The sequence below is a fragment of the Odocoileus virginianus genome, chromosome 2 (genome assembly GCF_023699985.2).
Source record: "Odocoileus virginianus isolate 20LAN1187 ecotype Illinois chromosome 2, Ovbor_1.2, whole genome shotgun sequence".
NCBI lineage: Eukaryota > Metazoa > Chordata > Mammalia > Artiodactyla > Cervidae > Odocoileus > Odocoileus virginianus.
In genome coordinates, this window is record NC_069675.1 from 25,040,949 (window position 1) to 25,053,916 (window position 12,968).

The 12,968-nt window shown below is 38.1% G+C and overlaps 1 protein-coding gene across 1 annotated transcript in view; it reads left to right on the forward strand.

The window, feature by feature from the left end:
• DYNC2LI1 (dynein cytoplasmic 2 light intermediate chain 1) overlaps positions 1 to 11,006 on the forward strand; it is a 38,629-nt gene extending 27,623 nt beyond the window's left edge. Inside the window, exons 11-13 of the mRNA XM_020878072.2 lie at positions 4,205 to 4,302; positions 4,941 to 5,033; positions 9,969 to 11,006. Coding sequence (XP_020733731.1) covers positions 4,205 to 4,302; positions 4,941 to 5,033; positions 9,969 to 10,031 — 254 coding nt within the window. The 3' untranslated portion in view covers positions 10,032 to 11,006. The remainder of the gene's footprint in view (positions 1 to 4,204; positions 4,303 to 4,940; positions 5,034 to 9,968) is intronic.
• The last annotated feature ends 1,962 nt before the right edge of the window (positions 11,007 to 12,968 follow it).

Here is a 12,968-nt window from a genome sequence, read left to right on the forward strand (position 1 = left end):
GAGCAACTGATTTTTATCTCAATACCACTAAAAAAATTTGCATGTACTTTCTTTCCCTTACTGATTTCCAGGTACTTTTAAACTTTAGCTCCTTGGGTTTAGAAGAAAATCAGAAGGATAAAGTAGTCAGGAAATTCAAAGCTATATATTATAAGTAGAGATGAAAAATATAAGAGATTCAAGTGTTGGAATAACTCAAAAAGAACACAGTTGCATTAACTAGGTATGCCTTAATTGTTATGTAAATACTTCATCTAATGGGATGTTTCCTATACTTATACCTAGACTCGCGAAGCAAAAGAAATTTCAAGAGTTTATATGGACTCACTGTGTTGCTGAGCAAGCTGAGGCTCCAGGAGCCTGCTAAGGCAGACAGCCAGCCTTTGAACCTTGGTGCTGTTTTTCCAAACCCTCCATAGCCCCCCAGTGCTTCTACGGAACGATCCCTGTCCATCTGAAAGTATAAAAATGTGTACTTTTTTACAGACAAAAGGATGGATTCGATGACCTCTCAAGGTCACTTCCAACATCCAAATTCTATTCTTTTGATTCTAACAACTGCCACCAAGCGCTCTGAGTTGGGCTTAGGCTTGTTACTAACTTCCCAACAAAAAGTAGGGCGGAGCGAGAGGCAGGACTGCTCAAAGAGCACTGCAGAGGATCCCATTTCTTTCCCTTTTTAACCATCTGTGAGGTTTTTTCCTTCCCTTTGCCCCTCCTTTTTGCGTCTGTTGCATAGAAACAGAAAGTGCCTTTGTACCAATTACTAGGCACTAATTTACGGTCTTCAGTGGGCGCTGGGCTCGCTGGAGAAACGTTAGGAAAAGGTGGGAGGGTCGCAGCAGAGGCCTGGAATGCTGCAGGCTTTTTCTCCAAGCCTGAGAGCAGCCACGGGGAGGGAAGGAAAAAAAAACAACAGAAAGAAAAAAAGTTTATATGATCAAGCTCCCTGTCTTCTCACAGAAGTAATTTCATTGTAGAGATTTTGGGGCCTAGCAACTCTGTACTCTGGGGTTGGCATAGTTTGGTTTTAACACTAATGGACAGTGGTTTTCTTTTTTCCCACCCCCCATTACTCTTACATGCTGAAGCTGACTTCAAATGTAGAGATCTTTGTCATGAGGTCATAGATTGAATTGGAATGAAAAGAACAGAGGTGTTAATGAGTGATTATAAAGACTGATTTTTATAATTATTATAATTGCCAACTTAATTTCATTAGCAGTGAGAATCACTGTGTGTAATGATAGAAACGCTGATGGAAATTTTTTGCCCCTGTAAGTAGTTGGAGGTCAGCAAAGGGTCGAAAAATACTGAATTTAGAAAATTATGGAGCTTGGACCTCATCAAAGTTAAAAACTTTTGCTCTTAAAAGCCCATGTGAAAAAAGTAAAAAGATCTGCTACAATCTGGGAGAAATTTTGAACTACATGCTTTACAAAGGACTAGTATCTTGAATATATAACAGTAAAAAAAAAATCCAATTAGAAAATATGTAAAAGATATGGCCAGATATTTCACTAAGGATACACAATAATGGCAAATAAGCACATGAAAAGATATTTAATATCATTGCATGAAGGAAATGCAAATTGAAACTACATTGAGATATTACCACACACTTATCAGAATAGTTAAAATATAGTGGTAACACCAAATGCTGGTGAGGGGATGTGAAGAAATTGGATCACTCATACATTGCTGGTGGGAATATAAAATAGCCACTCTTTTTTTTTTCTTTTGAATTTTTAATTTTGTATTCTGGAGGAGGGCATGACAACCCACTCCAGTATTCTTCCCTGGAAAATCCCATGGACAGAGGAGCCTGGTGGGCTACAGTCCATGGGGTCACAACGAGTTGGACATGACTGAAGTGACTTAACATACATTAACATACATTTTGTATTGGAGCATAGCTGACTAATAATGTTGTGATAGTTTCAGGTGAACGGTGAAGGGACTCAGCCATACATATACATGTATCCATTCTCCCCCAAACCCCCTCCCATCCAGGCTGCCACATGACATTGAGCAGAGTTCCATGTACTATACAATAGGTCCTTGTTGGTTATCCATTTTAAATATAGCAGTGTGTACATGACCTTCCCAAACTCCCTAACTGTCCCTTTCCCCAAGCAATCATAAGTTCATTCTCTAAGTCTGTGAGTCTCTTTTTGTTTTGTAAGCTCATTTGCATTATTTATTTTTAGATTTCACATATAAAGAATATCATACAATATTTCTCCTTCTCTGACTTACTTTACTCAGTATGATGATACTCTCTAGGTCCATCCGTGTTTCTGCAAATGGCACTCTTTTTAGTGGCTGAGTAATATTCCATTGTGTGTGTGTGTGTGTGTGTATACACACACACCACATCTCTATCCATTGCTCGTTTGATGGACATTAGGTTACTTCCATGTCTTGGCTATTGTAAACAGTGCTGCAGTGAACACTGGGGTGCATGTGTCCTTTCAGATCATGTTTTTCTCCAGATAAATGCCCAGGAGTGGGATTGCAGGGCCATGTGATAGCTCTACTTTTAGTTTTTTAAGGAACCTCCATAGCAGCTGGTCAACCACTCTTGAAAACAGTTTGATGGTTTCTTATAAAACTAATCATGCAGCTACAATATGACCTAGAAATTGCACTATTTGACATTTATTTGAGAGAAATGAAAGTGTATGGTCACATGAAAATCTGTACATAAATGTTCATGATATCTTTATTTGTAATAGCCCCAAAGTGGAAACAACCCAGACATCATTCAACAGGTAAATGGATAAACTGTGGTATGTCCATACCATGGAATACTAACTACTCAGCAATAAAAAGGAACAAAATATTGATATATACAGCAACTTGGGTTACTCTCCAGAGAATTATACTGAATTTTAAAAGCCAATCAGAAAATGTCACATATAATTCTATTTATATAAAATTCTGGAATGAAGAAATTTTAGAAATGTAGGAAAGATTAATGGTTGTCAGAGGTTAGGGACAGAACTGTAGGTGGGGAGGGAGGGAGGGAGAGGGATTAAGAAGAAGGTGGGTTTGGTTATAAAAGGGCAACACAAGGGATCCTTCTGGGAATGAAACTGTTCAGTGTCTTGACTGTGGTAGTGGATACATGAACCTACAAAGGTGATAAAACTGTGTACAACCTAATACACACACACACACAAGTGAGGACAAGGAAGAAATTTGGGAAATCTGAATAAGATGGGTGGATTTGATCACTATCTTACCCACCAAAGTGGTAAGGAGGCCCTGAAAAAGAGAGTGAAACAGTGAACAGTGTAGATGCTAGAATAGAAAGAATGAGAAATCTCAGACTATGCATTGAAAATGGCCAAGAAGTGGCAGCGTATTTTCAAATTTTTCATGTTAATTTTTAAATTATACAGGCAATGCATAAAGACATTCTACTTATAAATCTTGAAATAGTACATATACGATCAAGTTTAATATTCCACTTTCCATGTGAATGTGGTATAGAAAAAAACTGTTTTAATACAATTGTATTATTCTGTGTCATTTTGAAGTTTTCCTTTTTTACTCAATACACCTTAGTGCTTTCTCCATATTAATGCTACATATAGGTCTGTTTGGAAGTTTGACTGCTGGATAGTGTTACAGAGCATGGCTATGCATAGTAATTTAGTTCACTCTACCTCTGTTGATGGACATTTCAGCTGTGGCCATTTTTTCACTAATACAAATAATGCGGCTCTTTGAAATCCTTAATGCATGTATGCAGGTATTTCTAAGATAAACACTGAAAACTAGAATTTCTGGTTAATAGGATATGATTTTTTTAGTATTTTCATAGTATTTACTAGTGCCATATTACCCTCCAGTATAGCTGTCGCAATTTGCATTCTATTCAAGAGCACATAAGAACATCTGTTTCCTTAAACATTCACAAGCACGTGAGAATGTCATATTTTCTATTTTTCCTGAGCATCTACTTACGTGCATGGAAAGAGAATTACAATTTATTCATTAGTCTGTCTCCTCTCCCTCTGGTACTAGAATCTGTCCCAGTGGCCTTGTTAACACTGGGTTGAGGTAAATATTAACAGTGATTATAGAAGAAAAGGAAATGAGTGATCTAAGATTTAAGTATCATCTGTTTTATTGATAGTAATAGTTATAATGTTTTAGTCAATGCAGTCACTTGAATTAAAACTTCCAATTTTAGGATCTCCTCCTCTTCCTGATAATGACATTGGAAAGTTTCATGCCCGTTCGCCAATGGAACTGTGGAAAAAAGTGTATGAAAAGCTCTTTCCACCAAAGGTATCTATTTCTCATTCTTTTAAAGCAAGAATTTTCAGCACTGTTCAACAGTTGGGCTTCCCCTTGTGACTCAGCTGGTAGAGAATTCGCCTGCAATGCGGGAGACCTGGGCTCGATCCCTGGGCTGGGAAGATCCCCTGGAGAAGGGAAAGGCTACCCACTCCAGTGTTCTAGCCTGGAGAATTCCATGAACTGAATAGTCCATGGGGCTGCAAAGAGTCGGACATGACTGAGTATCTTTCGCCTTTTCACTTTTGCTGTTATTCATCAGTTATTGGGAAATGTTCAAACAGGCCTATTATAGTAACTTTGTTTTCTACTTGCATGCTCAAATCAATTAAACACTTGCTTAAAATCTACTGTATGTATGACCCCATGGTGCTGAAACAATGGGTAAGACATTTTTCTCACTCTGCTTCCAAACAGAACTCTTTCTGGTTGTTAGCGAAGGGAGAAACAGCATCCAAGAGGGAGCGAGAGCCTGGGGAGTTTGAACTGGCCTTCAGTGGTGATGAAGGCTCAAAAGATCAGCCTTCACTGGCTGCCCAGGAGACAGGAACCTGGCTTGTGAGGTGGATGATGGTCACTGAAAGTTTTTGGTTATGGGCATGAAATGACTTAACAAACTGTGATTTCAGAGTGTCAACACACTAAAAGATGTCAAGGACCCTGCACAAGATCCTCAGTATGCTGAAAGTGAAGTTGATGAGATGAGAGTTCAGAAGGATCAGGTATTATCCTAAACATTTATTTCATCTTGAGTTTTATCACAGAAATATCCTTAGAATTCCAGGAGTTTTTCTCAACTTATTTACTTTTTCCTTTCAAAATTATTTAAATAGTATATCTTCACTATATATAGATATATATAAATTCTGATATGCATAAAGGAGGAACTAAAGATCACATAACATTCTACCACCCAGAGATGACATAGTGTTCACATATGCTTTTTGGACTTTCCAGTATACTTTATGTTGAAGATGGGTAGTGATTCTTACCTCACTGTTGGGAAGACACTTCCATAATATTCTTTTATTTGTGGGAAAATTTAGAAGGTTTTGTTTTTTATTAGGACATTTAGATATATCCATACTTTTCTTGGTGGCTCAGATGGTAAAGAATCTGCCTGCAATGCGGCAGACCTGGGTTCGATCCCTGGGTTAGGAAGATCCCCTGAAGGAGGGCATGGCAACGCACTCCAGTGTTCTTGCCTGGAGAATCCCCATGGACAGAGGAACCTGGCAGGTACAGTCCATGGGGTTGCAAGGAGATGGACACGACTGAGTGACGAAGCACAGCAGCACACATACTTTTCTCAGATCAGAAAGATTAAGGACTGCCTAATCTGGAAGCACACAGTCGACAAAACCCAGGAACTCTCAGGAAAGTGATTAAAAGTGGAGACTGCTTTCCATATATGTACACAGATAGCATCATTTGTGATACACAGCCTGATACAAGAATGTAAGAGTTGGTAAATTTTTATCATGATCCAATATTGAGATTTTCCCAGATCTCCTTTTAGTTTGATAAAATGAATCATTGTGAAGAATATAACCTTATATAAATAAGCACAGTAAATGGAATGCCCTGACCACCTCTCAGGTGGGATTTGTAGAGCTGTGTAACTGTTGCTTGGATAAGCTGAACACAACCACCCACTGTGAGCAGGGACCCTTTTTCTTTTTCTCTGCAGTCGCCTTTCACCTTCTGGACCCTAGAATAAGTAAGCAAAACATTTTAAGTACAGAAGACTTCTGAAAAACATGTCATGAATATTTAGAGGGTGTTGTAGCTGTAGCAAAGTGAGAGGCATGTTGCAGGAACACTAAAATGACCTCATGTAACCCTTATTGTGTTTTGCAGCTTGGCTATAGAGATTAGTTGGAAGTCATCTCTGAATTAATATTTATCTAGGAGTTAGTGACTAACTGCCATTGTTGATAAGATTATCTGTTTATATGATACAGTGATCCCTTTTATATATTTATTATTAAAGGGCAAGAGTATTTCTGAACATCTTAAGGTTTCACATTCAAAACCATTTTCCCTAACTGACCTAAAATCATATGAGTTTTGAGTAGAACTGGAAAGCAGCCCCACAATACCTGTATCATTCTTCCCTTGTATCTCACTAATTACCACATTCTCTGGACAGATTTTTTTTCAGACTCACTTGAAAAGTTATGATGTCCTAATTTTGCCTCTAAAGCAGTTTCATTCATGGTATTTTAGTAGATGAATTGATTTTAGTTTGCACATGTAGCACCCACCTCTGCTTTAAAAGTCATGCTAATGATTAGCAGTTGATACTCAATTATTTTATAGATGTTCACTTCCAAATTTTGGCATTCTAATATCCAAAACTTCATATATTCTTTCATGTTCTTCCAAAGTCGTTTCAGGGCTTTACACTGTTTCCAGTTGTCTACTGATAAACACAGAAGCTGATTTATGTGTGAGAAAACTCTGTAGATTAATTTTGAAAAGCCCCTATTTCCTACTAAACATTTAACAATACATTTTCATTTTTTATATGGGTAAGATAGTCAATGCCACTTTTATTAACACAGCCTATAAAAGAATTCATCTGCCTTAGGTGAAAATCTAGTCTACAGCTCTTTCTAAAAACACTGCCTTCTTGATCTTTTGATATGATTATTGCTATATTAGCATTTTTCAGTGAAAATAGCATTGTAATCTTTAGATTTGGTTTGCCTATTAGAAGAAGAATAATATCCAACTAAAAGAAATGTCTCACTCAAGGTTTTCCATAATCACACAAAATTATGTCCCTACCTAAAAGCAACTGGTAAATATTTGACGTCTATACTGTGTACTATGTGTCTGCATAACTTTAACCCAAATAGTTACTGATTCTTGTACTTCTTAGGAAGAAAGATGACATCCTGTTTCACTGAAAATAATCCAGTTGCATATGAGTGGAGGGCTGGCCGTGGGCCTGTCTGATCCTCCATTTGACTCCCTCCCATCCCCAACTCTCATTATTAGTGGCTTAAATAATCAGGCATCAAACAAAAAGTTTGGTACCCTTAAGCTTTGGCAATGAAATCAGAGCACGCCACTTCTAAGATAGGCTAATTCATGAGTCCTATTCAGTTCCTCTAATACTGAGCCTTTAAAAAAGCCCAAGTCATGTAGAATCATCAGGCAAGAAAGCTGTGTCCCTTTAAACCACACTTCACTTAAACTGTACTTCTGTTACATTATCCTGCCAGTGAGGTGGGGAGGGGGAGGCACTGAGACACAGTATTCCATAATGCCTGTTGTAAGTCCTTGGTAGTAGAACATGTCATTTATGATCACTGTCCAGAATCCCTTTTGCTCCCAGTCCCCACTGACGCATGAAGATCCTCACAGAGACTGAAGTTAGTCCCCCCTGGTTTGAGGATCAACCTTAAGAACCCTTTTCACCTTTTCTGCAGACTAAATGTCTTTCCTAATTAGCTCTCTTTTGTCAGACTTCACATGGGCACCAGAAAATAGTTCCTTGGTATTTACTATTTTTTAAAAGTCTTCCAGTTTTAAAGCACTCCTGATTTTAAGGGAGTCAAGTATAGAAAGCACTTGCTGAACCCTTCCACCTCTTTTCTATATTTTTATTATCAAAGCAAAAAAAAAAAAAAAAAAAAGGAAAAGGTTTGGGTAAACAGTTATTTTTAAGGTCTTCTTGGTTCAACCATACATATACATTTTGAATCCCTGTTTTCGAAACACTCAACTTATTTATAATCCCTTGGCCTATAATTTAAACACAGATACACACTGATTGATTTACATTGATTGATTTACATGTTGGGGGGGGGATGTTTTTTTAGTGTCCTCTATTGAAGATGGTGTTTTAAGCATTATATATATTTATATTTGAAAACTTAAGAAGCTTTTAAGAAGCAGGGTGGAAACTCCTTTTGGTTTTGCTTTCTCTCTTAAAGTGACTCTAGAGTGGCCATGAAGAACTGTAGTGTTATTCCATTAAAACATCATCATATAACGTTGAGGTCGCATGAGAGCAGTACTAAAGATCTAGTGAACACAGTGATTTCTATATCACACCAGTTACTCTCCATCCTCCTTCTGGCATGGCTGGGGGACCAGCCCAGTTCTGTCACTTTACAGCTTACAGAAGGGAGAAACTACTAGCACAGAATCTCAAAGCAATGCCCTCACCATTACCATTGGTAAAAATAATAATAATAATAATAATTCAGCACTTCTAATTAAAGGCAAAGTTTGTGATAACTGATTACTGTTTATTCTTTATGAGCTAACAGTCCTTGAAACCATAAGTTACAGGGAAGATAACTGGTGAACTGAGTTAATGTCATTAGAAATAAACCAAGCTATAAAAACTACTTTGGAGTTAATACTATGGAAAAAAAAATTCTTCAAAGTCATAGTGTTTTGAAACTTTCAACATTTAAGTTTTAATAACTTAGAATATATGTACGAAAGAGATCATCTGCCATTTTTCTGAAAATGAGAATGCACTTTTCTTTTCCTAGCAACTATGAACTTCAGTTACATTAGGCAAAGGGCAAGGATTGCCTTATCTTGCACAGTAACCATTTTTTGCTTATCTGAAACAATGATACACTTTGTACACTTAGACACTGAACAACATGTAAGAAGCCAAAAGACAATCCCCATAGATGGTCCCTTTTGCATGTAAGTTGTCTCATGCAGGTTTTTCCACCTCCGCTGAAGTTTATCTTTGTTTTATGAATTATAAAAGTAACATATACTCATGGTGAAAAAAATCAAGACATAGAAGTATACACTATAGAAAATGAAAGTGTCCTGCCCTCTCTCCACCTAGTTGCCTTTCTCATTTGGCACATACAACACTATTATTTTTGTTGGCTGCCTACAAAGTCAGGTGTCAGTGAGCACTGAGGTATTTAATCAATCCTTACTGTGAGATATCTAAGCCATTTCTAACTGCATGCCAACAGACAGTGCAGTGAATATCCTTCTGCTCTTCTCTATTGTGCTATATGATGAATTTCTAAAGATATAATCACTGGGTCAAAGGATATGTACATTTTAAATATTGATAGTTTGCTAACTTCAACCACAATTTGACAAGAGTTGAACAGCAAATGTTTAACAATAAGATCATTTTTATATTCTTAAAGCATGCATGAATGTGAAAACCAGTCATGTCTGACTCTTTGTGACCCCATGGACTATACAGTCCATGGAATTCTTCAAGCCAGAATGCTGGAGTGGGTAGCTGTCCCTTCTCCAAGGGATCTCCCAATCCAGTCATCAAACCCAGGCCTCCCACATTGCAGGTATGTTCTATACCAGCTGAGTCACCAGGGAAACCCAAAGCATGCATATAACAATGCCTAGTTTTGTTACTTGAAAGACAGTTTGTATGCACTATTTAGAATATAATTTTGTCTAAAATTTTAATTCATCTCCAAGTGCTGCTTAGGCTACATAGAAACTCTGAAGACTACATTTCTAGAAAATACATCCCGAGTATAGTCATTTATAAAGTAGTTGTCAAGAAATTTTGAGAGTGATAATACTTTTATAAAGGATACACTGTTACACCCCAAAAGTGCTAAGGCAGTTTTAAGGCTCCTAGTTAAAATTTTAAAGTATTTTACTAGTAAAACATGTTTTTGTTTTAGGAACTGGAACAGTACAAAAGAAGTTCTTCCAAGTCTTGGAAACAAATTGAGCTTGATTCCTGAACCTAATTCAACTGTAATGTAACCTATTTCTTCTTTTCCAAATACAAGTAAGATTTTATTAGTTAATATTACAGTAATAAGGGAGGAAAATATAGATGTATAATTTATTAAAGGAAAAGTGGAATTGTTTGTCTTAGTGCAACTCCTGAGATACTTTTAAGTCTCTTTAAAAAATCATATAATTACATGTAATATTTTTTAAATAAAAAAATCTTTCAGGACCTACCTTTAACATGTTTTTAAATAGTGTATACTTGGTTCAACATCTATAAGTTTCTGCTTATGTTTTCAGGAATATGAAAATAGGAGCATTTAGTAACAGTTGTAGGTATAACCTTAAGCATTTATATTAGACACATTCCTTCTCTAAGGCATTCTCAGCTATGTCTGGTAGGAAAGCGGAATTGGGGTTACTTTCACAGGTACCATCATTTTACTCTAATTAATGGTGAGGCACAAGAAGCATCTGAAGTATTTATTTAAAAGGCACATACCTGAGGAGCAGTTCAGATGGCGGAGTAGTAGAACATGAAGCTCCCCTTTTCCCACAAATGCAAAAATACATCTACATGTGGAAGGGGTCTTACAGAATATCTGCTGAACACTGGCAGAATACCTTAGACTACTGAAAGAGTGAGAAAATCTCCAGGTAACCGGATAGGGAAAAAGATTAAAAAGAAAATGAGAACGGAATCGGGATGGGACCTGCACCCCTGGGAGGGAGCTGTGGAAGAGGAAGGGTTTCTGCACCCTGGGAAGCCCCCTCACCAGTGAGATCTGCCGGGACAGAAGGGGAGCTTCAGAGCCTCAAAGGAGAATGCAGCAGCCAGAGTAGAAGGAAAACTGTCCAGATGGTCACGGTGGCAACCTGAAACACAGGTCTGCCAGTGTGGGCAGGGGAGGTGTTAGAACTCAGGCCTCAGAGATCAGACCTGGAGAGAGGACTAAGATTGGCTGTGCAGAAACAGCCTGGGAGATGGTGCTGGAATCTAGTGTGACCACAACTGAGGGTGTACTGAGGAAGCCCAGGCCATCTTAGAGGCCAGGTGTCATTGTTTGGGGGCGGATCCACCACTGTAGCCTTTTTCTTCGTGCACAAACTCACAGAGGACAGGACACAACCTGCACTGGCTCCAGGGTTGGTTACAAACCACCACCACCGCCTCCCTTGCAAACGCTAGCAGTGATCGTGAACTGCCTCCACTCCCGTTGCCTGCTCCAGGGGTGCATCTGAGCCACCCCCACCACCCAGGCCCCCAGGGCTGGGCACCAGCTGCTGCATCTGCACCCTCCCTGTCAAGGTGATAACAACTAACACATGCTGAGGAAAGACACATCCCCACTAAAAACAGCCCTCGTAGCAAATACAGTAAATCCACACAAGCTAGACAAGGACACGCCAACATGTAAATAGCCCTTCAAGACAACAGTAGATAATTGTTTCTTCTAAACTCAAAGTAAAAGAAATACAAGTAAAATGAAGACCTAGAGGAACCACTCCCAGGTAAAAGACCAAGAGAAATCTCCTGAAAGAATAATGAAACAGGCCTCTGCAGTCTAATAGATACCAATTTCAAAAGGAGATAATGAAAATACTAAAGGCAACAAGAAAAAACAGGAAAAGAGTTACAAGGGAACCCCCATAAGGCTCTTAGCTGATTTCTGTACAGAAATATTGCAGGCCAAAATCAAAGCTACAATGAGCCATCTTCTCACACTGACCAGAATGGCCATCATCAAAAAGTCTACAAGCAATAAATGCTGGAGAGGATGTGGAGAAAAGGGAACCCTCTTTCACTGTTGGTGGGAATGCAAATTGATAACAACCACTGTGCAGTACAGTATGGAGATTTCTTAAAAAACTAGAATAAAACTACCATATGACCCAGCAATCTCACTACTGGGCATAAACCCTGAGGAAACCATAACTGAAGATGACACATGTACCCCAGTGTTCATTCCTGCACTGTTTACAATGCCTAGGACATGGAAGAAATCTAGATGTCCATTGACAAACGAATGGTTAATAAAGTTGTGTTACATATACATGATGGAATATTACCTTTCTATGAAAAGGAACACATTTGAGTCAGTTCTAATGAGGTGGATGAACCTAGAGTCTATTGTACAAAGTGAAGTAAGTTAGAGAAAGACAAATACTGTATATTAACACACATATATGGCATCTAGACAAGATAGTACCTATGATCCTACATGCGGGGCAACAAAGGAGACACAGACATAAAGAACAGACTTTTGGACGTACTGAGGGAAGGAGAGGGTGGGATAATTTGAGAGAATGGCATTAAAACATACATTTCATATGTAAAACAAAGAGCCAGTGGGAGTTTGATGTATGACGCAGGAAACCCAAAGCCCATGCTCTGTGACAACCTAGAGGGATGGGGTGGGGAGGGAAGGGGGAGGAGGGTTCAGGAGGGAAGGGACATATGCATACCTATGGCTGATTCACAATGATGTATGGCAAAAACCATCACAATATTGTAATTATCCTCTAATTAAAAATAAAAAAAATATTGCAGGCCAGAGGGGCGTGGCAAGATACATTCAAAATACTAAAAGGGAAAAATCTGTAATCTGGAATACTCTGCTCAGCAAGATTATTATTCAAAATAGGAGAGAAAGAATTTCTCAGACAAGCAAAAACTAAAAGAATACAGCAATACTAAGCCTATCTTAAAGGAAATACTGAAAGGTCTTCTTTAAATAGAAAAGATGAAAGAATCTGTAGGAAAGAGAAAATCACAGTTGGAAAGTAAATCACTTAAATAATCCAGTACACAATTAAAAAAATTCTACGAAAGTGATGATAAACCACAATGAACAGCAAAAGGATGAACATGAAGATGTTAAAGAGTACATCAAAATCATAAAATGTGGGGAAGGAGAGTAAGAACATATAATTTCATTTTCCCC